Raw genomic sequence first — 27069 nt, forward strand, 5'->3', positions numbered from 1 at the left:
TGATTCTCCAGGTCTCTGCTCCATACAGTAGTATTGGCTTAAAAAGGTGTTCAAAAACCAAATCTTGGTGGTGGTACTTATTTCCCTAGATCCCCGGGTGTTCTTCAGCTGATGGAAGGCTGCTCGAGCTTTACCAATGCTGGTTCTGACATCTGCTTCTGTTCCTACGTGGTGGTCTATGACAGTGACATATACCGAGAGAAATACTTGTCTCAAGTGCAATGAATCTACGAAAGAAATACTTGTCTTAAGTGCATAAAAGAAATGCACAAATTGGATGAGAGAAATGCTTGTCTAAAGTGGATGAGATAAATGCTTATCTCAACAGCATTAGAGAAATACTTGTCTCAAGTGCACGAGAGAAATTCTTGTTTCAAGTGCATGAGAGAAATACTTGTCTCAAGTGCACGAGAGATATGCTTGCCTCGAGTGCAATGCTTTTACCCAGAGCCTAGATGTTTTCTGATTCAGAGCATTTTTTACGGTAGAATCTTATGTCCAACGACCATTATAGACAGAATTATTCGATGCCAGAATACTTACAAATCTATTCTTACCTCTGTTAGAGAAGATATAGTCTCCAAATGCAGTAGAGAAGCCATATTCAGGGCTAATCTCAAATCCTCTGTACATAAATACACTTTTATTATTTACCATTATGAAAGAACATTGCATGAGAGTTTTTTTTCTCATTTTATTAATGCCATACTCTAAAACACTTTTAATCAGCAAAAGATATTAAATTTGTCCTTTGAAAACAAAATTTACAAAATAAAAAACAACTTATAAGAGGCTCTGGACCCGTTAGTTACGTAATGCATGTCAATATCAGGTTTCGATATTTTTTAGCACGAGAAACAAGAAACAGGAAGATTAAATCAGATTAAAACTGTTCTTTTAAACATGTCTATATGTCACTAGTCAAATGTAAAAGTAGTTGTAATTTGTATGTATGTTTACAAACAATCGTATTAATCCTGGTGGATAATAAGAAGTATAGACTGCATGCTCTCAATCATCACAATTCTATATTTCTCCATTTTAAAAGGAAATATTGTAATAAATTTAAGGGAGGCAACTCAACGAAAGAGAAAGGTAAGATGATGCCTGTATATTTATGAAGAATTTGGATTTTCGGCACATCGGCAAAATCTTGATTAGGTTCAACTATCCTAATCTATCTTGACACTCCTCGGGCACCTTCTTCTGCCGGGTTCATCCAGGTATAACTCGCTCTCGTAATACTGTGATCTCTGTTGTCCTCGGACTCCCTGCGGCTACCCCTGCAAACGTATCTAGCAGTGGCTAAAGCAGAGCAGCAGACCTTCCTATGATTTCGGTTTTAAAGGCCAGGGGAGCGGGATTCGTAAAGACCAGTAAGTCCACTGAGTATGCCGGTACGCAACGGTGCTCTCGATAAGTGTCGTGGGATTTCGAAAGTTCGTTTTCACAGACAGCGGCATTGCATTAATCCGCCCCGCTGATTGCGGATTGTCGGGCGCTGAGAATAGCCATTTTCTTACAACCTCTCCCAATATCTTTCAGGTATACGTGGGAGTGCGACAAGGTAAAGGTAACAGCTCAAGCTCTAGATACGTAGTTACGTCTAAACTGGTGAGACCCTTAAGTTTTACTAGCTCTAGATACGTAGTTATGTCTCAACTGGTGGGACCCCTAAGTTTTACTAGCTCTAGATACGTAGTTACGTCTTAACTGGTGGGACCCCTAAGTTTTACTAGCTCTAGATACGTAGTTACGTCTCAACTGGTGGGACCCCTAAGTTTTACTAGCCCTAGATACGTAGTTACGTCTTAACTGGTGGGACCCCTAAGTTTTACTAGCTCTAGATACGTAGTTACGTCTCAACTGGTGGGACATCTAAGTTTTATTAGCTCTAGATACGTAGTTACGTCTCAACTGGTGGGACATCTAAGTTTTACTAGCTCTAGATACGTAGTTACGTCTCAACTGGTGGGACATCTAAGTTTTATTAGCTCTAGATACGTAGTTACGTCTCAACTGGTGGGACCCCTAAGTTTTACTAGCTCTAGATACGTAGTTACGTCTCAACTGGTGGGACCCCTAAGTTTTACTAGCTCTAGATACGTAGTTACGTCTCAACTGGTGGGACCCCTAAGTTTTACTAGCTCTAGATACGTAGTTACGTCTCAACTGGTGGGACCCCTAAGTTTTACTAGCTCTAGATTCGTAGTTACGTCTCAACTGGTGGGACATCTAAGTTTTACTAGCTCTAGATACGTAGTTACGTCTCAACTGGTGGGACCCCTAAGTTTTACTAGCTCTAGATACGTAGTTACGTCTCAACTGGTGGGACATCTAAGTTTTACTAGCTCTAGATACGTAGTTACGTCTCAACTGGTGGGACATCTAAGTTTTACTAGCTCTAGATACGTAGTTACGTCTCAACTGATGGGACCCCTAAGTTTTACTAGCTCTAGATACGTAGTTACGTCTCAACTGGTGGGACCCCTAAGTTTTACTAGCTCTAGATACGTAGTTACGTCTCAACTGGTGGGACATCTAAGTTTTACTAGCTCTAGATACGTAGTTACGTCTCAACTGGTGGGACATCTAAGTTTTACTAGCTCTAGATACGTAGTTGCGTCTCAACTGGTGGGACCCCTAAGTTTTACTAGCTCTAGATACGTAGTTACGTCTCAACTGGTGGCACCTCTAAGTTCTAGCTTCCGAACTACCCACGTTGGGGAACCAGTACAAAATTATTTCCGTAACCTGAGCATTACCCAATGGGTCCATGGACGTGAAATTGGTTACCAACAATAAAGGTTACAAGAATCTACTAAGCTTACGAATACTGATGTGGTTTGATTTCTCTTAGCCTGCAAACATTTTGAAATTAAGAATGTAAGATATAAATACAAGAGTTTATTACCTTGGTTGATTATTTGTAACTTATTGATTGTATCTGATATTTCATCGGAGATATTGTTCTGGTTCCAAGGTTTAAACTAAATAAAGACATTTAAAGAAGATTGATGCTAAATATCAAATTCCTTTTTATAAAAAATTTAATTTTTTAAATTACAAACAACAATTTCAACAAATAAACAATTTAAACATTATAAAATAATATAAAAGAAGAATACAAAGAAAATTTGTGTTATCACACAAACTCAGATAAGGCTCTACTTGCAAGGAATATTCAAGTCATGATTTTGTTTTGAATGTCCAAATGTCTTGCAAATAGGCAGATCAAATGGGGATCCGATAGTGGCCACCTCTGATCACACATTTCATATACTCTCTTTATAATCTTGTATTAGATGTGAATATGTCAGCTATATGGGTAACCTATTATCACACGCTACTTTTTTTTCGTTAAAAAATTTAAAGGGAACATTCGCCTAGGTTGATATAGATCTAAATCCAATGCACTAGATTTGTAATACTTTAAAAGGCCCGCAGGCCAAATGCGAACCGTTATAAAGAAGGAATTGATTAATTTTTTAAAAAATGTAAATTATCTTTTTTTATTGACTTTTTTTTTTCAGAACTACCCACAGAACAGAAGACTAGCTAACATATTTCAGAACTAGCCACTGAACAGAAGACTAGCTAACATATTTCAGAACTACCGACTGAACAGAAGACTAGCTAACATATTTCAGAACTACCCACTGAACAGAAGACTAGCTAACATATTTCAGAACTACCCACAGAACAGAAGACTAGCTAACATATTTCAGAACTACCCACTGAACAGAAGACTAGCTAACATATTTCATAACTACCCACAGAACAGAAGACTAGCTAACATATTTCAGAACTACCCACTGAACAGAAGACTAGCTAACATATTTCAGAACAACCAACAGAACAAAAGACTAGCTAACATATTTCAGAACTACCCACTGAACAGAAGACTAGCTAACATATTTCAGAACTACCCACTGAACAGAAGACTAGCTAACATATTTCAGAACTACCCACAGAACAGAAGACTAGCTAACATATTTCAGAACTACCCACTGAACAGAAGACTAGCTAACATATTTCAGAACTACCCACATAACAGAAGACTAGCTAACATATTTCAGAACTACCCACAGAACAGAAGACTAGCTAACATATTTCAGAACTAGCCACTGAACAGAAGACTAGCTAACATATTTCAGAACTAGCCACAGAACAGAAGACTAGCTAACATATTTCAGAACTACCGACTGAACAGAAGACTAGCTAACACATTTCAGAACTACCCACTAGCTAACATATTTCAGAACTAGCCACTGAACAGAAGACTAGCTAACATATTTCAGAACTACCCACAGAACAGAAGACTAGCTAACATATTTCAGAACTACCGACTGAACAGAAGACTAGCTAACACATTTCAGAACTACCCACTGAACAGAAGACTAGCTAACATAGTTTACGGGACATTAAAATAAAGAGACAACGTATAATACATGTTACTTACATTTACCATTAGAGAATAGAAAGTACTTGACTTTAAATCATTAATTACTTCCACAATGAGAGTTGACGTGTTTTGAAGAGAATTGTCTTTCTTCACTGGGCTTAAAGTGAGTTTTGATATTTCGGGCATGTTCCCATAGCCAATGAGTACATCTGAAATGAATATTTGAAAGTATTTTTAGCGGCCCCCAAAGGAGAAAAGCCGCTATTAGTTTTGTGTGGTCTGTCTGTTATCTTACAAACTAAAAAGTTATGATGCAACGGCTTTTTTTCTGAAAGCGAACCGTTTTTGTTGTTTTTTTATTACATATGCACGCGTTTTTTTTTCGTAAGAATGCTCCACATTTTTATACAAAACGCCAGGGGATGTAGTCTTTTTTAAAAAGTCACATACTATAGTAGCGATAGCGAGACTCCATTTATGAATTCTCGCATTGGTTAAAAAGAAAAAAGAGCGTTTATAATAAATTTTTGGCTCACTATAAAATATATTTTTTATTTATGAATTACATTAAAAAGTAAAATACTCATTTAAATGATTTTTTAAAAACAATAATTAAAAGAGGTACCCATTGTATGTTACATTCCATCTCAATTGTGATAACAAAAAAGTCTAGACATAAGTATACAAGTACAATACAACTCATAGTTTCCCTAACTGTTCCCCTAACGGATCACTCCGCACATTCTTAGTATTTAGCGGAACACGATGCTGTTTTTTTTTTAGAGATATTAATGGCTGTAAAGTCCAATCCTCACTTTAAAAAGCCGCCCCATATGTGGCATGGGTGGGTTTTATCAGTTGCAGATAGGCCTGCTTCTTCTCTCAGTTTTTTGTTGGTTCGGCTTCCCTGGCCACTCTTCTTGCTTCAAATCCTGAGACTCCGAGACTCACAGCTTCTCGCCATGAGGAGCGATCGAGAGCTAGTGCTTCCCAGCCTTGAATGTTGATATGTTGTAACTATAGAATCAGTAGAGATCTACTTCTAGAATATATATCTAGGTTATAACTATAATAGAAATAGAATCTCTAAGATAGTCAGAATTTACTCTAGACTGTAACTCTAGGCAATCTAGATCTAGAGTCTTAGACTTAGTCTTGATTTTAGACTAGATTTCAGTCTAGTATACTATATAAACCTATATATACGTGGACCTCACCAAGGCTTTCGACACGGTCAATGGTTAATGGAGGATTTTACCCAGGCTCCGATACCCAACTACTCTCCTTTCCATTCTCAAGCAGTTTCATGTGGGACAGATTAGACACAATGGTGACCTGTCCATCATTTCCCAATTTAAAAAATGGCGTGAAGCAGGGCTGTTTACTTGCTCCTACTCTATTCGCTATCTTTTTTTGGCGTAGTGCTGGTTCAAATGAGGCAGCGATTGCACGAAGCCATGGACATCAGGTTTCGTTCGGACGGGAATATGTTCAATCTTCGACGTCTACTATCCCATATAAAAACTAAAGAAATGGTCATAACAGAGCTTCTCTAAGCCCTGCTAGCCCACAAGGAACATGATCTCCAAATCGCGGTCAACGAATTCACATACGCTACCGCATCTTTCTGTTTATCTATAAACCTTGAGAAAACAGAAGTCATGATCCAGAAGTGACCTAATAATACCTACTCAGCCCCAAAGATCACCGTAAATGGACGTCCCCTTAACGTGGTAGAACACTTTACATAGTATCGAATGACACCTCGCTTTAAAGGAAGTAAATAAACCGTCTGGCCATGGTAGTGCTTTTGGATGGCCCCAGGAGTGAGTTGCGGAATAAATTGCTCCGCCTGCCTACAAAAATCAATGTCTACCAAGCAGTGGTTCTCTTAACCCTTCTATATGGATCTGAGACATGGACACTATACACAGAGCAACTAAGATTACTTGAGTGCTTTCACCAAAGATGCTTGAGCTCCATCATGAACATACGGTGGCAAGACCGCAATACAAACAGCGATGTGCTTGCGAACGACGGTATGGACTGTATAGACTAGTATAGAGGGGCTTCTTATGATCCAACACTTACGCTGGGAAGAACGTATGTCAGAAGTAGTCTTTTTTGGTGAGCTAAAATTTGGTCGACGTAACATAGGTGCCTAACGGAAAGACCAGATTAGGTGCTTACTTGCCATAGCAGACAAAGAGAGCACCTGGTTGCATGCGGTCTCAGAAAGAGACAGACAGATGGAGGTCACTCACAAAGGCCGCGGGATGCACATTTGAGACCAAAAGGAAACCTGCTGCCGAGGACAGACGCAGACGCAAAAAGAAAATCTTAATCGACCATAGGCGGAGAATGGTTTTGCTTGCCCTGATTGTGGGAAAATATGTAGGTCACAGCTGTGGCTGCGTATCACGAGAAATATTGCATTCCTCATTAATCTTCGGACTCAATGACAAGCCTTATTATTATTATATTGGTATTTTAGGTCTTGGCGTTGAAAAGTAGATCTATAAGTAGAAGTATATTCAATAATGTATAGATAGTATATCTACTGAGTCTGATCTAGACTAGCTATAAAATTTTTCTAGATTTAGATATAGACTCTATATAGAATAATCTAGATAGTAGATGTAGGCCTATCCTGATTAATAAACTTTAGTCAAGTAGAGCTAAATGTAGACTAGTGACAATCTAGTTTCAAGATAGAACCTAGATTTCTAAACTAGATTCCATCTGAAATGTAGATATAGAGTCTACTTAACGACAATGTCAGTAATTCCGACGATTAATGATGAGTGTTTACTATTAATTTGAATGTTTCACGAATCACATGTGCCCATGTGGTGATATGACTACGCCTACCGTATACGCATTATGGCGTGAACAGTATACGCATACTCGGCGTTCCAGTACCACCTCATCGTGGTCGCCGAGTGAACACCCCGCTCTTCAGAGAGGTGGCCAAGGGTACTGGTTGCTTGCCGCTGATGAATGATTTGATTTGTTGATTTGAGGCACATCGGCACAATTTAGGCCTTGTCGTGCCTGCAGTCCCTTAAGGACTACTCTCTCTCTAAACAACAAGGGCCAGATTCTATACAGTCATATAATTAAAATTAAGGTCTATTCACAGTTAAAATAGTAAAGGTAGTAAAAATTTAAATATTTGGTAAAAATCTAATGTAAATAGTGCATGTTCACAAATTCAGAAATCAGATCTTCGTAGATAGCCCCACTTCCCGAATAAAGCCCAGTACCTTCCCAGGGTCCACATTATTAAATAGTGTTTTTAGATTAGTGGCTCTAAAATATTTCACCCTGACATCCTGGTATCTGGGGCAATCAACGAGGATATGTTCCACGGTGAGGCGAGAGTCACAGTACTCGCAAAGTGGGGGCTTCTCTCTCTTCAGTACAAAAGAGTGCGTGATGTAGGTGTGGCCAATCCTAAGTCTGGACATGGTTGTGCTACCACGCCTTGTCAGACCCTTAGATGTGGGCCGCCACCTGACATCCGCCACAATCTGCCTGAGTTTACTGTGAGTCTCAGCCTCCCATCGGTTCTGCCACTCTCGATAGGTGGCAGAGGCAATACTGAACACCGCATGATTTAGGGCTCTCTTTGCTTCTCTGTCTGCGGCTTCGTTTCCCTCAATGCCAACATGGGAGGGGACCCAGATGAAGGTGACATCCCTACGGTCGGCTGTTATTAGGTCCAACAGCTTCAGGCTCTTATGTACCAATGGGATGTCAGTCTTCATCCGCCCCAAAGCTTGCAATGCAGATTTGGAGTCGGAGCAGATTATAAATTTACTCCTTTCTGATGCTTTTACGGCCATAAGTGCAAGCAATATTGCGTGCAATTCGGCCGTAAAGATGAAGCAGCCATCGGGGAGTCTACGGGAGATTGTTTTGTTCCGAAAGGAGCAGGCACACGCGACCTTTCCCTCCATTTTGGATCCGTCTGTGTAGATGGTGCCACAATCTCCGTAGCTCTCCTGCAGTTCCCTAAAGTGGACTTGTAGTATGCTTGGGTCTGTATTTTCTTTTTTGAAATTGAGGAGGGATAAATTTAATTTGGGTTTATTCATTAGCCAAGGAGGGTTCTGAGGGGTTTCTATTTTAGAGATTTGGTCAATGGGTGGGGTTAAATTTTGGATGGGTTCTCTCATTCGAAGGCCCAACGGCTGTATGACGTTAGGCCTTCGATTGTATAATTCTACCTCTGTTTGGTTAAATATGGAGTCAAAAGCAGGGTTCGTGGGGTTGGATTTTAGCTTGACTATATACTGCATTGCAAGCTTTTTCATTCTTATATCCATGGGGAGTTCTCCAGCCTCCACATGGAGACTTGGGATAGGTGATGTACGAAACGCGCCGAGACAGAGACGCAGGGCAGCATTTTGTATTGGTTCCAGTATTTTTAGGTACGACTTCCTTGCTGCTCCATATATTATGGATCCGTAGTCTAGCTTGGATCGAATTAGACTCCGATAGAGCAGCAGCAAGGTATCTCTGTCAGCTCCCCAGTCCGTATGGCTGAGTACTCTTAGTATGTTTAATGACTTTTGGCATTTCTTCTTAAGTTCCTTAATGTGGGGGAGAAAATTAAATTTGGAATCTAAGGTGAGGCCTAAAAATTTTGTAGTTTTCACGACAGGGATCTTCTTTTTGTGTATAAATAGTTCAGGGTCTGGGTGGAGTCCCCTTAGATTACAAAAATGCATACTAACTGTTTTGGAGTCAGAGAATTTGAAACCATTATAGTTTGCCCAACCCTGAATTTTGTTTAAACATAACTGTAATTTCCTTTCTAAGGTGTTCATGTTTTTCCCATAAGTAAGAATGACAAAGTCATCAACATACAAAGAGCACTCTATGCCAGGGGACAGCGCATTTATGATGCTATTTATTTTAATGTTGAACAGGGTGAGTGACAGAATGCTGCCCTGGGGTATACCCATTTCCTGGACATGAGTGTCAGAAGCGGAGTTGCCCACTCGAACTTGAAATTTTCGATCTTTCAGGAATTCCTCCACAAAACGGGGGAGGTGTCCCTTAAGCCCCATAAGCGCCAGGTCACGTAGAATGCCATGTTTCCAGGTTGTGTCATAGGCCTTTTCTATATCGAAGAATACAGCTACTAGATGTTCTCTTCTGAGTAATGCATTTCTAATATAAGCTTCCAGCCTTACCAGGTGGTCAGTTGTTGTCCGCCCCTGCCGGAATCCGCACTGGTAGTTTGAGATCATTTTATTCCTTTCCAGGTACCAGACCAGCCTACTGTTAATCATTCTTTCCATGGTTTTGCAGATGCAGCTTGTTAGTGCTATTGGTCAATAGTTAGCTGGGTCAGAGCCGTCTCTTCCCGGTTTAGGTATCGGTATAACTGTGGCTTTCCTCCAGCTGTTTGGGAAAGCGCCTGTTTGCCACACACAGTTATAGACCCCTAGTAGGACTGCCAATGAGGGTTCGGGAAGGTGCTTGAGGAACTGGTAATGGATTTCGTCTTCTCCAGGCGCTGTGTCATGTGACTTGTCCAGCGATTCCCTCAGTTCCTCAAGCGAGAACGGTTTGTTGTAGTCTTCATTGTTCTCTGACCTGAAATCAATGAGGTGTCTTTCCTCCCTGGTTTTGACTTTTTGGAACTCTGGCGTGTAGTGTGCAGTGGATGATTTTTCTGCTATTGAGGATGCAAGGCAGTCAGCTATTTCTCTGGGGGACGTGACAGTTCGTCCTTGGTTTTTCAAATGCACTATTGCATTTGATTCTTTCCCTTTGATTCGCCTTACTGCCTTCCAAACTGCTCTAGCAGAAGTTTTGGCATCCAGACTGCCGACAAAACTTCTCCAGGAATTCCTTTTGGCTGACCGTATGGTTTGTCTAGCCTTTGCTCTAGCTATCCTGAATAGCTTTAGGTTTTCCTGGGAAGGATTCTTTATAAATGCAGCCAGTCGTTTTTTCCTATCACCAATAACACTTTTGCAAGCTGTATCAAACCATGGTTTGCTAGGCCGTTTTGGATTTGCAGAGGTTAGGGGTACAACTTTCCTGGCTATACTTAGTAGCTTGCTAGCAAAGGTATCAGCTGGGTTCTGTTCATGGAGGATATTTTCTGTGATATCCTCAGAGCATCTTTTTTGGAATTGTTCCCAATCGGCCTTATTCAGTTTCCACCGCTGAGGTCGTCCCAATGAAGGGAGATTGTTAGTAATGATGATTGGGAAGTGATCACTTCCCCGTAGATCATTGCTAACTGACCATTTAAAATCGTCCAGAAGTCCGGTGACGCATACGGTGAGGTCAATGCATGTGAATGATCCAGTTCCTGGGTGCAAGTAGGTCGGTGATGCATCATTAAGTATGCATAAATCATGTTGGAGGAAGATATCCTCCAGCATACGACCTCTTGTGTCGGTATTGTTGGATCCCCACATGGTGTTATGGGCATTGAAATCCCCAAGGATTAAATAAGGCCGGGGGAGTTGTTTCAATAGGTCCTCCATGTCTGTTCGGTTTAATGGAGCGCCTGGTGGTAGATACAGGCTGCAGCAAGTGATAACCTTGTGAAGGGTTATCCTAGCTGCTACGGCCTGTAGTGTGGTCTGTAGTTCTACCCTCTCATGGGGGATGCTATCCTTCACAAGGATACAGACTCCACCTGATGCTCTCTCTGCATCCTCAACATTCTTGGTGTAAGCACGGTAGCTTCGGAAGCTGGTGCAATCTTTTAGAAATGTTTCCTGTAAGCAGACAGCTACAGGAGTCTCAGAGTCCATCAGTAGCTGCATTTCCTCGTAATTGGCCTTGAGGCCTCTACAATTCCACTCTACAATTCTGGAATCCATGGCTTATTCTAGATGACCTACTTGGAGCTATTTGGCCTTGGGAGGCCCCCGGAGGGGTTTCCCTTTATTCCAGTGACCTTGGTATTTTTATTCTTGGGTTTGGATGGAGAGGAGGACAACCCCCTTTTGGGGGAAGTCTTTCTCTCTGGAGAGGGGAGATCCCTCTGGTTAGAGCGGAGGTTATTTCCTCCTCTCTCACCTCGGGCATCCTCTCCGCTTTGATTTCTCCCCTTAGGGAGTTGGTCAACCTCTAACTCGGTAGAGGTTGGGGTGTCTGGCTGGGTTCTCTGAGGAGAACCTGTGTCAGACATGATGTCTCCGGGTTCTCCCGGAGTATTGGTTTTGACATGCTGCTCAGTCTCCATGCTCTCATCAGCGAGCACAGAGAACCTGTTCTTTAGCATGACAACAGGGCTTTCTTGTTTCTTCAGAGGTGTGTTCTTTGGCGGTGTTTTCTTCTGAGTTGGGGGAGGAGGAGGGGGTGGTGGGGTCAATGTGTCCGTCTGTGTGGCTATGGATCTTCCTTTCTTAGCAACAGCCTGGGCGTAGGTCTTTGTCAAGCCGAATTGGCCCTTGGGTAGGGCCAGTACAGCCGATTTCGCCTGGCTAAAGGTACATCCGTTTCTTGCCTTGTACTCCTGCACGGCAACCTCCTGTTTCCACACAGGGCAGTCCTTGGAGTAGGCTGAGTGGCCAGCTTGACAGTTTGGGCATTTGAACTGGGCTGTGCAGCCCTTGTCCTCATGACCCCCTTCAGCACATCTGGCACACACAGTGTTCCTCTTGCAGACTGCCGCGCCGTGTCCATAACCCTGGCACTTGAAGCACCTCATGGGGTTAGGTATGTAGGGCCTCACTGGAACTCGTAGGTATCCTGCCTTCACATACTCTGGCGGTGTCCTAGTTCCGAATGTGAGGATAATAGTGGCGGTTTTGACCTCCTCACCCTCCCTGCGCCTGGTAATGCGCCGGGCATGGGTGACTCCTTCAATGCTCTCCACTATTTCCTTCTCGGAACATTCCAGTAGGTCCCTAGAGCTGATTACAGAGTCTTCTGCATCTTAAAAGCCCATCAGAGTGTGTCTTGCTGTCTACTTCTACAAGGAGTTCCATTGTTTTGTGTAGCTTAGACACACTCTTGGGCTCTCCCACTACTGACTTGAGTCCCTTATAGATAATAAAAGGGCTCAACTTTGTCAGGCTTTTTCCCTCCTCTGTGCATCTTACCACCAGAAATGATGGCCAGGTGGCAGAGCTTTTTGGTACCTCCTCTTTTTTATCGTCAATTCGTCGTTTCTTGCCCAGACATAGGTCTGGGGCAAGTAGTTTTGTGTGTGTTTTTTTGTCCATATATATTTTGGTTAATTCGGCACCTGTGCTCCCCACCCGCCATCGAGTCTGTGACAGGTGGGGAAATGTGATGTGTGTTTGGCACGTTTTATGTCTAGGGGATGATTATTTTTAAAGCTATCACACACCAACCTATCAGCATATGAATCGGGAGCAGACACGCAACGAGACAAAGCAATGAAAGATAGATACAAAAGTTAAAAATGAAGAATATTTACTTACATAAATATACATATAAGAATAAAAAGGGGGAGGGTTTGCTTCTATCTCTAAATGATACTAGCTTTAATCATCACTCTTGCATTTAATAAGAGAGTATGTCACTTTGTCCTCTGACTTAGCTGGTTGTCCTGTTGATGTCGCAGCTGGCTGTGTCCTGGCTTGAGGTTCTGCAGCTGGAGGTGGCGCTCTAGCGGATAGAGGGACGCCGGTGATATAGTTCTTGTGGAGTCTCAATCCCCAAAATCTAATATCTGTAGTGGGCACAGTAGGGCAGGTGGCCGGCTACCGTGGGCACAAGTGTACTGCGGGCAGAGCTGATCTGCCGTGGGCAGCGTAGTTGACAGGATATGTCCAGTGAATTGCAGAGGGTTGGCGTAGCTATGACGTCTCGCACAGACCTGAGTCCATAGGGACGTCGCACCTAATAAGATGACAGGTGGGCTGTCGAATAGGCGGGCAATGCCGATAGCGCCAAGTGGTAGAGTTGAGTAGATCTCAGTAGGCAAGTGCAGTGCTGAATAGCACTAAGCACATAAATAGTAGGTGATTCTCGATAGCAAATAAATAGGTGATTAATCCAGTAGATAAATAGGCAGGTAAGTAATCCGATAAATAGGCAATAGGCAGACACCTGAGGGAGGCTGCGGATAAATAAAGACAAGTTAGGACATGTCTCTCATGCATCTTATCGATGCCCTCAACTGAGGTGCATTCGTTAGATGGCAAAATTGCTTTAGAGCACAATGGGGAGATGATGACAAATGGGATATGGGAAAATAGATGGCGGATAGTAGCAATATAGAAATGTACATAAAAGGGGAAATAATAATCTCAAATAAGCAACACAGGTGGATAGAGAAAGAAAAGGGGGGGGGGGTTGAATTGGGCGGTGGTCAGCGACCCTGACGGTATGATTACATATGACCGTGGGTCGAGAACAATGGAGCGCGCTTGAATGGTGTGTCCGTTCAAGCGGCGCAACTCTCATTAGGGTAAAATGAGTAAAGGGGAGATAATTCAATACAGGGGAGATAACTCATATCTCCTTTCTAAGCGCAGTATTAGTGCGATGGTAAAATCATCAAGGCGATCAACCGAGATAAAGGAAATAAAATAATGTGTACAAATATATACATGGTTGCATCAATGATCAATTGAGCAACGTAGCATTAATAGATTAATGCAATACTAAAATATATACATAGCACATGTTTATGTTTTCTACTTACGCCAGTGAGAAATACACAATGCACTAATTAAATATAAATGAACTAAGCAAAATACACATGATGATATCCAATGGAAATAGCACAAAAGTAATTAAGATGGAACTTGTGATTAAGTTCGGCTTACCACCAGGTATTCCTCTAGGAGGGAGAATAAATGATATAGTCCAGACTCGATAGCTCAGCGATAGAGGAGTGAAAGGGTCTGGCTTGATTTGAATCTACTTATATACAGGCCTGGAGAATGTGGGCGGACACAGGAAATGTCCTAGGCTAAGAATTATCTTACACGTGGGTGAATTAGACTTAAGATGGGAGCGTCGAGAGGCACTTTGACTCGAGTAATCTCCTAGATCAAAGAGAGACGTAGGAAAAAGGGGGGGGGGAGGAGTGACTTGCATTCCACACAAGGTGGTGTCCACTGCGGCTGTCAGATATCCTGCCGATAAGATCAAAGAGTCTGTACGTATCTTTGCCCCGGTCAAGGGAAGATATGTGAAAGGACGCGCCTTAACTATCTCCAATGTGGTCAACTAAGTCTTGCCTGGAGCGGAAAAGGTGTGGCGGGTGAATAATTTAGGGGTAGGATGGGGAAATAATTAAAATAAAATAAATAAATAGTGAAAAATAATAATTAATGCTGTGATAATTTAGAGTGACTCTGACAGCGAGTTTTTGACTTGTCACAGAGTCCAACAAGGGGACGGGCCATTCGGATGTCCAGAATGAGCCCGCCAGGGCTACACAGGTGCTATACCCAGTCAGCTGCTACATCGGACATGTGTCCGATACAGCAGCTCCCTGATTGACCCTCCAGCCACCGCCCTCCAGCATAGGTCGACGACCTATGCTGGTAGCTCGGCATGACCAGCCGGTTGACCCAGAGCGGGCCATCTGGGTCTCAGGTCTAGGGGAACTTGGAGCCAAAGTATTGTGTTGTTGTGGTTTATCCTCAGATAGCCACCACTCAAACACCAGGATCTCTTTATCCCCCCTTACCCGTCGCAGTCCACGGCAAACGGACTGGTCTAGGACGTAGTGAGAATTTAAAGTTAAGGAGACAGTGTGATGATCAATGAAGGCAGACTTAGGAAAAGAGGAGGCAGACACAATGATAGAAAAGAAGTAGGGCACTTTTGAGCTCCAAAAGTGCTAAGGAAAGAGGAGCGCAGTTTAACGTCATGTCTCGGGACGTCCGCTGATGAATGAGCAGCCGGCAGGTGTAAAAGGCAACTCGAGGGTTGGTCGGGTTCTCCAGGAGCTCGGCTGATTCGCGGGTCTCTCTAATGGGCAAAATTGGGCTGACTGGCACGGCCTTCGCGGGCTGAATCGGGCGGCTCTTTTGCGCCCATGAGCTAGGCTCTATCTAGCCCGTCCCCCGACGTAGTAGTAGAGGAATGCGTCGTACCCAGTGACAATTCTGATAATGGGGATATCGAAAAACCTTCGTCAAACCACTCCCCACTGTGGGAAACTATTTATAATTAGAAAAATATAGCTACATTGAATGTACATTAAATACTGAATACAACATTCAATAATCTAAATAATCTTCTAGATCTAGCTATAGAAATGTTTATCTAGTTAGGTACTTTGACAAATATTTCAAAATTGATACATAACAACAAAACAGTATCTAGTTATGTAGAGCTTGTGTAATGATTACAAAGACACTAAACTTATCTTTCTGCAGGATATAGGAGAGGAATTATGGCGTTTTAAGAGTACAAAACTGGACTAAAGCAAACTGTGATCGAAAAATGAACTCAAGTATCTTCAATTGTTTAAGACTTCGTAACAGCGATAGATAGCAGCTTCAAATTTGGAGCAATCATACTTCTTTACATGCTTTTAAAATTCATTTCTTTGCGCTTCATGCAAACTAAATTTTTTGTTAAATTTTGGAATGAAACATTGTAGAGAATTAGAACATCTGTTCTGTGAATGTAAACGAAATAGATTGTTAAAAATCACCAATTATAAAGTGAGTTGTGTGATTGAATCGGAAAGTTTGCATTAATTTGTATCACGAGCAAATAATTTAAAAAAAAATCCATTTGTAAAGCGCAGCTCTCATTCTTATTTTGCACGCTTATTGCGCTGTACTCCACTATCCTAAGTGAAATTGTTGGTGAGGGGTACGTATGTCTCCGTACTATTTTTAAGTGATCAGTTAATGCAAATCTGCTTTTAAAGGAGCTCGATTTCAAATCCCGATTCTAGAAGACTTAGAAAAGTCTTGTTCTTGATGACGTGTTAACTAGATTGCTTTCAAACGAAAAATAAGGCTTAATAATTTTTTGAAATGTTATTATAAACAAGTCCACAATCCCTAACGGTCATTCACCCTTCTTATATCAAGAGCCATATTGTGTACAGTTATATCATTAAAAAACAAGGTCCATTTACAGTTAAGAGAGTAAAAATAGTAAACATTTATTAATTCAATAAAAATCTCACAAATCAAATCTTGTATTCAACCCCACCTCCCGGATTAAGGCCAGCTTTCTTCCACTTAGAGCCGGGTAGACTCACAGGCGCCCAAAAGATCCCGAAATTAAAAATCCCAGTTTCCACCAGGATTCATGCTATTTGCATTGCGCTGAAATACATACTAAATGTATACATTGATCATTTAGTTGTTCGATAATAACATTCAATCCTTAAATCCTTAAATAATATAATGTGTCCCATCTTGTCATTCTGAGTAAAAAGAATGCCTGAATGCCCAAACAAAGCTAAAATTAGAAATCCCCACCAGCAGAGGCATAAAAGGATAAATAAGAAGTTTATATTAAGGTCAAAGTTGGTACCGTCCTATGTGTGTGACGAAAGAAAAAGATGTAAAGCAGGTACGTAAAGCCCACCTGACCACTGACAGTAATAAGCAAGCATTCCATTGGATCTGGTCAACATAGCCAAGTGGTTCACATGACGTGCTCAGTGCGCTATGGTCTTATCTCTTTTGTGAACCAGTGGGGGAGGGGGGGGGTTGCCGTTCTCTGTTCACTCTAACAGGATTCGAACTCGTGCCCCTTTCGGAAATATCTAGATATCTAGCCCGTCATAGATATTAGAAAGATGGTTAATAGTTGTTTGCTTAAAGAAAAGGAGATGTCAGTACTTACGCAGTCCATGACCATTTGTATGAAACAAGTGCTGATAGACTCTGTATTGGCAATGGTTAGATTCGTTAAAGCCAGTGCACTGTATTGTAAATCTAAACACAGAATTAAAATAGTTTCAGCTTATATTGGATTACAATTTATAATTTAAAAAAATCTTTGTAATTGCAAAGTTGTTCTTATATATCTGTGCATATAAAAGCCAAAGACCACGCTAACTGAATAATTCATCGCTAGGCCGTAATTATTCCACTTACAGTGTATGGGAAAATACGAACATTTAACCTGTTATTGCAGTGGACAATAGAAAAACATTACCCTTTCCACCACGATCGAAACAGTAGCTGTTTAATTTACAGAAAAATGATTTTTTTTTCTTTGCAAATCGTCGTCCCACTGTTCTCATAAAGACGACATCCAAATGTATTAGTACAGCGTGTACCTTCCGTTAGTACAGCGTGTACCTTCCGTTAGTACAGCGTGTCCACCTTCCGTTAGTACAGCGTGTACCTTCCGTTAGTACAGCGTGTCCACCTTCCGTTAGTACAGCGTGTCCACCTTCCGCGGTAAGTTCTCATTAGGGGCGATGTGTAACTTGACTTTGTAGACACTAGATAGAAATAAATGTTTTTTTCTTTTTTTTTCTTTGAAAAATATAAAAGATATTCAGGAATGCCTATGTTTATATTCAGAGCTATAATAATAATAATAATAATAATAATATGCTAGATGCACGTTTTAAAAATAAGATAAAAAACTGCACGCTTCCAGCAATGAACTAATTTTCTTCCTAAGTAAATACGACTCCAAAAAAATGCTGGTGTTAATGCGGCCTGAGTGTGCCCCGCACTTTCATAGGCCCGCGCTAACTCTATTTGCAAATTATTAAATTAAACCATTTTAACTTATAACAGAGTTTCCGTGGTCTGGTGATTTTCCAGGAGCTCCTGGAAATCTCATAAAATTGCAAAGTATACGAAAAAAAACTCATGAAAATCTCCTGAAGTTATTAAAATATCCTGAAAACTCAAAACATGTTCTGAAAAATAGACAAAATTGTAATGGAATGTCATTCAATATGGAAAATGCCAATTCTACTCACGATTTTAAAAAAATGGCATTGTCAGCTTTCATTTAATAAAAATAATAAGGCGAATGTTAACCTAAACTGAAAGTTCCAATACTTAATTTACTGTTATAGTCCATGACATTTAAATATAGATCTAAATCTTTCTCAATCTCTTAAAAAAAATCAAAAGCGATATTTTGCTAGTCGATAGTACATCTAAAAGGCGATCTGAATGTTTATCGGCTTTATGTTTGAAATCTACCTTCTATTGTAGGTGGCTCGTCAAGTTAATTTGATCGTGTTTTTGTACTTAGTAAAGTAAAGAAAAAAATGCAAAGACGAATTTATTTTCTAACAAAAAATCTTAATTTTCACTTATTATCTTTATCCCTACCCAGACTAGGCCCCACGCAATCCGTTTCGCATATGGCCCTGCAATCTGTAGGACCGGCCATGACTATGTAGTATTTGACAATGTAAAACAATATTATTTTTTAAATCTAGACCTAGATCTACATTTAGGATAAATAGTGAATTTTCGCAGACTTTTGGAATTATAAAATGTGTTTTCAGGTGTGGGTGTAGGTGTTATATATAAATATTGTTATAACTGTGGGGGCTAAACATAAGGGTGCCACAATAAGGCGCGGATAATCACGTGGCACATTCCCAATAGAGAACATCAAAATCATGGTGCCGCAGCGTTTTAACACAAGCATCCATACTGTTTTACTGGACTGACATTGGAAGCAACCATGACCTTATTAGGATGACCTTCAACTTATCCTAAAAAAAGATAACAAAACAAGAATCTACCAGTAAAAATTTTACTAGGATAAGTTGAAAGCCACCCAAATAGCTGCCATATACGAGGCACAAGTAGGGGGAGGCTTTGCAGCCCGCTATATCATGACCAGGAGATCGCCACACAAATTAATAAGCTGAGTGTATAAGGCATTAAGGTTCTCCAGGGTGAAGCATGTCGTGTTGCCAACTGTACATTATTCCTGAGAATTTATTAGTCATTAAATAATTACGTTATTTGGAGCCGGGTTGTCAGGCCTGTGTCGTGTTAAGCAATAGTATCAAGGGCTGGTAGAGAAGATCCGTTACAACAGATTCGTGTTAAAGAGTCGACCAAACGGCAAATATTAGATTCCAGAGGGTAGATTCATCCATTTTCTATAATTTACACGCCAACATAAAATTATAAATGTCATGGGGACAGTGGTATGAGACATTCAATGGGGATCAAATAAACGAAAGCTTTTTCTATTTCACTTGTTATAGAGCACAATACCAAATGAAATGAGGTGGGCATTCAATTGGGCATTCGGGAAATGTGTCTTGTTTTCCTTTAGTCCTTAAACTGGTTGTCTAATGAATTATGTGCGAAGTCTACTACCGTAAATTGCTTGCTTTTGTTTGTGAAAGATGGGGTTGAGTGAAAATTCCAATGTCGTCTTAGCTAACTAATATGAACATCTTCTGGATATAGATATACACCAATAACAAACAAACACGTTTTTTTTTATACATATGACCTTGACGCGTTATATATATATATATATATATATATATATATATATATATATATATATATATATATATATATATATATATATATATACATATATATACATATATATACATATATATTTAGTTATTTAGTTATTTATTTATTTACCTTTTTATTTAATTTTATATATCGAACATTTATTTATTTTAGATAAATGTTGTTTTTGTTAGCTCTGATCCGAAATTACACGTGACGGCATTATACCAAGTTTTCAGAAGTTGATATAACTTAAACATAATATTAAGTACCCTGATCATTCAAATTAAAAAAATAATTAATTAATTAGATAATTTAATTTGATTCAATCAAATGGAAATTCAGTTTGACTACAATTGACAACCTCGGCGTAACTACTGTACAATAACAATAAAAATACGAAAAACATTCACACACGAAACACACAAACTCACAACCAGCGCTTTATGAATTAAACTTCTATGTACTTCTCAATGACGACATATGATCTTGTCTCTGACCGAAAGTGGGATAAAAGAGTTTTTAAATCTGTTTTAGTCCTAATGGAAAGGAGACGACGACCACTTCGTTCAGATCTTTTGAAACAGTGGTTTCATGGGAGCAGGCTGCTTAATTGATATAAACAAATTATTTTAAGCTTTACAAAAAAATATTACTCTGTTTTCACGGGTAGACCAGCTGTAGGAGTTATTGTGCATCCTTCTCCAGTGGGAGCATTCTGTGTCTTGACAACAAATTTCAATTTTCCATCTCGAACTGTTTCACCTAATTCAACTGTCGTTTGTTTTAGAGAAATACAAATGTATGAAGATTTAATATTTACGTCAGTCATATCATAGAAATGGCAGGCAATTAGTATTGATTCACTACATTTAACTGTCAGACAATTAATAGAATTGACTCATTCGAACGAAATACTTTATATCATACATATATCACTTCAAAGGACAACATAATCGACAAGACAAATTCCATCCATCATTTCACTAAACAAAAAACAAAATAACAATAACAGTTTGTGTTATCACACAAACTCAGAGGCGGCCCCCATCGGATCCCTAACGGATTCGCCTATATCTACTAATCAAGATCTAAAATCTAAATGTGGAATAATTTAATTGTAATTTAGATGAGATTTACGTAAAAAAAGCCTATATAATCATAATCTATCAATAGACTGAAAGAAACAGTACATTTAAAAATAGTAGATAAGTTGTAATGTTTTATAACATTGCAATATTGATCTAGACATTTAGAAATTAAATTTTACACTTTAAGTCTAGAAATAAAAAATTCGATATCTTGATCTAGTCTATATCTTGATCTAGTCTATATCAGTCTAACCTAGACCTAGAAATTCTAGATCTAGAAACTACAATGATTTTAGTCTACAAATTGAAATTCTAGATCTTGGCCTAGTCTATATTTTCTATATTATATATTGTAACATTATCTATCTATATATTGTAACATTATCTCCCTTACATTTATGTATTGTTTTCAAATTGGTGTATTTTTATAAAAAAAAATATCGCTTGCATAATTAATTTTATAAACTTTTAGAAAACAAAAAGTAGCCGTTGCACCTAAACTTTGCAAGGCGCATCGCATGGTGAAATAATATTTTTCATATCTCTTCTAGTTTTTGAGTTCTGAGAGTCGCTAAAAAAGAAATTATAAATATTATTTTTTTAAGTCAAGCGGGTATCGAACTCGTACTTTGGCATCAATGTACCTACCTTTCTATCCATTATGCCAGAGCTACTTTGAACAATTGTGATAGTTTTATGATTTATTGACACTTTCATTATACAGACATCTAGATCCAGATCTAGACTGCTGATTTAAAACTCCTAAGGTATAGATCTAGATCTACTAGATCTAGAGTCTAGATGTAATCTATATTAGATTTACGTAAAAGTATAAGCAAAGCTTTGATATGCCTTTAGATCTAGACTTAGAAAAAGATGCGCAAAAGTTTCATGAACATTAGTTTATTAAACTCTTGAATCAATAAAGTGGAAATAAACGTTAGGAAATTCCCGAAAAGCAACGAACTAGTAATTCTTGTATCAGCGATATACACCAACTGTTACATTTTTAGGAAAATAGTTACAGCCGTTTTTGAAATAAGCGTACGGGTTCCTCCACCTTCCACGAAGTTCTGACTTGAATAGAGGTATTGTAAAAAATAAAAAAAATAAAAAAGAATCAATAACTCCAGAAACTTAGGCTAAAGTAGAGCTCATAAGTAGCATAAAACAAAACAAAAACAGTATCAAAACCAATCCAAAAAAGAGAAGGTCTTAGAACACATTACTGATAGAACAAGAGAACTAAAGAAGACAAGCGACGCATGAACGCTCGAAGAAGAAGCAGAGGTTGCAGCTAGACAAGGAACTAGGAAAACACCCTACTACAAGTCCTATCCAGTCGAAATAGCAGCAAGAACAGACCAGTAAAATCACTGACGAGCGGAAAAGAACCAAGAGAACGATGGACGGAACACTTTAAAGAAACCCTCAAATGACATCCACCACAGACTAGTCTAGATATTTCTCAAGCAGTTGAATTACTCAATTTAAAAAACTGGCCCTCCAACTGAAGGGAAAATATTGATTAAAATAAAAAATAGGTAATTCTGCCGGAACAGATGGATCCCTCCAGAAGCATCGAAGGCTGGCACTGAAACAGCAACAGAGATAGTGCATTTTCTCCTTCAAAATATCTGGTAGCAAGGAGCTGGGAAAGTGGGTTATCTAGTGAAACTGTCAAAAAAAAGGAATCTATTTGTATTTGGGTTTTTGGCTCATCGGCACAATTTAGGCTATGTCGATCTAGTAATCCCTCAGGAGTTATTCTCTCTTTGTATCAAAGAGCTACATTTTTACAGTTAAGTCATTAAAAACAAGGTCTATTCAGAGAGAAACAAATGGCGTAACAGACAGGGTAGTTCATGTACAAATCACAAAGCCCAGTCCGTATTATAATAGACCACTCCATAGCATTGCATTCCTCCCTCTTTTTAACCTTCGTGGACTTCGAAAAAAGCAATGGGAGTGTGTATGTGAGTGTGTTTGTGTGTGTTTTGGGAGATGCATAAGGAAGACTAGAAGGCTACTACTGATGAGCCTTAGAAAGTTAGAAGTGTTGTCCATACTCTATATTAGGGAGTTTTAATTGAAGCAAAATACAAATTTCTGCTCGTAGGAATATCAAAATAAAAGAATGAACAGATCATTACATATATTAAAGTATATTTTGAAAAAGCATATTCAGGAACAAGCTACCTACTGACCTCTATATTCACATTGAATGAGATAAGTAGAGTTGCTTTCTAAAGTTGATGTCTTCGTTGTCATTAGATCAGAGTGTTTGTCACCATACAAGATGGAGTCAGTATCAACTTGTCTGTCATTGGTATGCATCGTCCAGAGGAATGTCCTAATTGAAATAGTCGAAATAAATGTCTGAATCGTTTTACAAAAGGCTTTTTTACATTTTAAAACTGCGGGGACTACCTTACTACAGTTTGCTTTGGTCAAAAAAGTGCTTACTCTCTGAGCAAGGTAGAGGCATATAACTAACAAAAAAGTACTATTACTTTGCATAGATATTTTATAGAATGGCTAATGCTTGTTCAGGCAAAGTATACGAAGTCGAAGGAAAGTTACTTAGAACTTTTTTTTTTTACCAAGTATAGTTTATTTATTAGTTTACATATAATATCAAGAGGATAATGGTCAAAAGCAAAAACTTACGCTAGAACTCGTTCTTTTCTTTCTTGATCATTGTAGATTGGTTGAACTTGATAAACTACATTTTCTTTCAAGCCGACAATTTGATCACACGACTGCCAACATCTGATAAAAAGAGTGTCCATAAAGTTCTAGTTAATGGGTAATATGGTTACTTCTTAAGTACACTTGGTCGTGCTTGATATGGCTGGGTCGAAGCATTCTTTTAAGGCATTTGTACCAGTCTACGATATTACCTCTTTGAGCTGCGAGCTGAATGCTTTCACTTCTACGATATTACCTCTTTGAGCTGCGAGCTGAATGCTTTCACTTCTATGATATTACCTCTTTGAACTGCGAGCTGAATGCTTTCACTAAGTTTAGCCCATATTCTATGGCACAGTGTCGTGCTGTCTTCTGTACTGCCGTCCTAGCCTAGCGTAGATTGCAAGAAGTAGACTGTAGTTTATATGCAGTAAGTAACTGTCTTTTTGCTTTAATATTAAGCGCTAGGGGATTTTGAAAACATATGGGCAGATGGGTTAAACATTGAACTCTCACCTTTATACAATAACTAGCTTTTCTGAATCAGCCTAACACGCTATCAATAACTGCCCACCGGGCATAAGCAGAACGAAGAACCCAGCCTAGATGAGCTTAAAAAACCCAAAGGCAATATGGTTGCTAGTGAAGAATAAGGTTTACAAATCAAGACTCTCAAAGTAAAAGTAAGATTCTAAGTAACTCAACAGTAAGATTTATTAATAAAATAATACATAATGCATATATGCATAAATATATGACAATTAGCATATAGTATACTTTTATCTAAAGTAAATCAAGCTCATAAAATTATCGTACCCTGATATTCATTAACACTGGTTATATTTAAGTATTTATGGTAGCATAAACAAATTATTAATTTAGCAAAGCAATATTATCAATGATTAGTTATAACAGCAGTATACAATAATACTCAATATTATTATAGAGAGGAAACAACCCACACACATGACCAGGTAAACTATTGACATCTGGACCAACACTCATTACCTCCTCCAAGTTAAATTCCCATATCCTCCCAGCTCTCAAAAAATACTAAAAACTTTCAAAACCAAAAGTCTGAAAAACCTAGAACTAAGAGAGCAAACTAGACAGTGCCAGCACGTTGAATGAACAAGGTCCGTTAATCCCTTCCGACATAATGTGGTCCCATGTCTATCTATAAGCTCTGTGTGATGGACTACAAAAATAAAGGGAGGGAATTTCAGTTCTCTCTCTGGAGATATTTCTCCATAGCTAGACAATTTTATGGCTAGTCTTATTTAGTTTAAATCAGGAAAAACAAAAAATAAAAAAAATAGAGACACTAAAGCATACTTTTGCCTATTCGGCCAACTATCCTGCAATAATATCCCACCAGAGCCGAATATAGACGGATAGAAAAAAAAAGGGCCGGATATCGACTGAAGCCAGAGGTCAGCTCCTGTGCAATCCTAGTAATTCTACTTTTTTTTTATCCCAATGATTCAATGTAAATACATTTATTTTTAACAATACTAAGCAAAAAATTATCTCTACGTACTTAAAATTTTGTACTTAAAGTTTTGATGCGGAGACCATGGCAGTCTGTGAAGCCTTAAAAGTCATTGACTCTCAACTCGGCGAGGGACATTTGAGGGCAACACAGATTGTTGTGGTCACTGACTCAAAATCTGTACTACAGGCTTTGCAAAGCCCCGGACCATGCCCCCCCCCCATATGAACACTGTCATCATGGCTTCACATAACATTAAACAACGCTATGGCACCCCTGTAATAATGCAGTGGGTACCGAGTCACATAGGTGTGACTGGCAACACAATTGCAGACTCTTTGGCCCACCAGGGAGGGCAAATTCCACCCACTGAACAGGCTATAAGCTTTCATCAAGCCCTGGCTATAATACAAAAAAAAAATGGAAAAGTGGTTTGAGTGCTGGGACAATTGCCAAAAAGCCCGTGGAGTCTGGGAGCGCATGAGGCGCCCTGACCGCACTTCCCCGTGGTGGAGGCTGTCCAGGCCTGAGCAAGCTATTATAGCACAGTGCATGACAGGCCACTGTTCTATTGGCTCATATTTCTCGCAACTATGGCCAAATTTTGATTCACGGTGCCCCCGCTGCGGGGAAGAAGATGAAACCGTGCCTCATATTCTGTTTGACTGCCCCAGACTTGTTGATCTCCATCTCGACAGGTCTGGGAAACCCAAAATTCTCGACCTGTATGGCGACATTTATGCACTACGCAAGACAGCAGGGTTTCTGTCCAGGGGATTTGCAAGAGAGGATTTGAGCCTCTCAAGCCCTCACTCAAATGGAGTTTGATGATGATGATGATGATGATGATGATGATGATGATGACGTACTTAAAATAATACAATAATAATACAATGAAATGCATTCATCTGCTTAACATAACACTAAGCTCAACCCTAACGTTTCATATCACGTTAAAAATGTGATGTACATTAAAATTTTAAGTACTGGTCTGAATTCAGATGATTATATCAACTCATTAAAGTTACATAAATGAACAGAGGAACGGCTACACCTGGTGCTATTGTATCTATTAATTAGGCATTATGTAAAGTCTATCCAGTAAAGTCTAAGCGATTTCGTTTATTTCCAATTAATTTCTCGTCATTTCAGTTTCAAACAATGGCTAAGAGTTTGTAGTCAACGATTCCTGTCACGGATGAATGTGTGTATGTATGTATAATCTATTTTTACAATCTGCGCGAATGACCGGAAGTGTGTTTTGTTGTCAGACAGAGACCAGCGTGTGTGATATGCAGTAAAGCTGATTAAAGTTTATGTGTTTGATCTAGTGGTTTCATTGTTTTATTTCGTTAACTAGAACTGAACCAGGGACACCTAGAGGTATCGAGACCTAAGGTAGATTCTATAGAGTTATTATTATAAATAGTATAGGAAGTCTGTGACAATTCCTGTTGCAACTAATTGAACTATAGTATTGTTTGAAATTTAAAGAACAAACTTTCCTTCCTAAATATAATAGCCAATCAAATACTCACTTTAAAGTAACAGCCAATGTAGTTTCTGATACAAAATTAATTTCTTGAACAAACGTACTTTTGAAATTGGTGTGAGAGACATATACTGTAGAATTCATGCGGCATTTCACAGGAGATGACACCATTAAAGGGAGATAGGATTGTAAGTAATAATTAACCGTCCATCTATCTGAAAAAGGACAAAAGAACAAGATATTTCAAATTTATATTGTAGTAAACCTATTCCGCCATGACTAACCATTTTTTCCACATGTGATTTTTTTTTCTTTATGTCGGAAAGCGTAAAATGACATCCGAAGTGTGTTACGGAATATTACTTTTTGGATTTTATCGATTGAGAGATTATTTTTTTATTTTTGTGTATGTTTATGTATCAGTGTATGCATGGGCGCATCCAGGGGGGGGGGGTTTAACCGCTCCCGAAATGAAATCCCCCCCCCCGCAGGGG

General features: G+C 39.3%; 1 protein-coding gene across 4 annotated transcripts in view; it reads right to left on the minus strand.

The window, feature by feature from the left end:
- The window catches only part of LOC106079668 (polycystic kidney disease protein 1-like 1), a 360015-nt gene that overhangs the window by 231623 nt on the left and 101323 nt on the right, over positions 1-27069 (minus strand). For all 4 annotated transcript variants that reach the window (XM_056017219.1, XM_056017218.1, XM_056017220.1 and 1 more), the window contains exons 15-22: positions 26622-26790; positions 23571-23672; positions 23108-23253; positions 20466-20583; positions 17189-17280; positions 4463-4614; positions 2915-2990; positions 558-625 (exon numbers count right to left, since the gene is read on the minus strand). In XM_056017219.1, the coding sequence (XP_055873194.1) occupies positions 558-625; positions 2915-2990; positions 4463-4614; positions 17189-17280; positions 20466-20583; positions 23108-23253; positions 23571-23672; positions 26622-26790 (923 nt within the window). The remainder of the gene's footprint in view (positions 1-557; positions 626-2914; positions 2991-4462; positions 4615-17188; positions 17281-20465; positions 20584-23107; positions 23254-23570; positions 23673-26621; positions 26791-27069) is intronic.

This window comes from Biomphalaria glabrata, chromosome 18 (assembly GCF_947242115.1).
Source record: "Biomphalaria glabrata chromosome 18, xgBioGlab47.1, whole genome shotgun sequence".
In the NCBI taxonomy this organism is placed as follows: domain Eukaryota; kingdom Metazoa; phylum Mollusca; class Gastropoda; family Planorbidae; genus Biomphalaria; species Biomphalaria glabrata.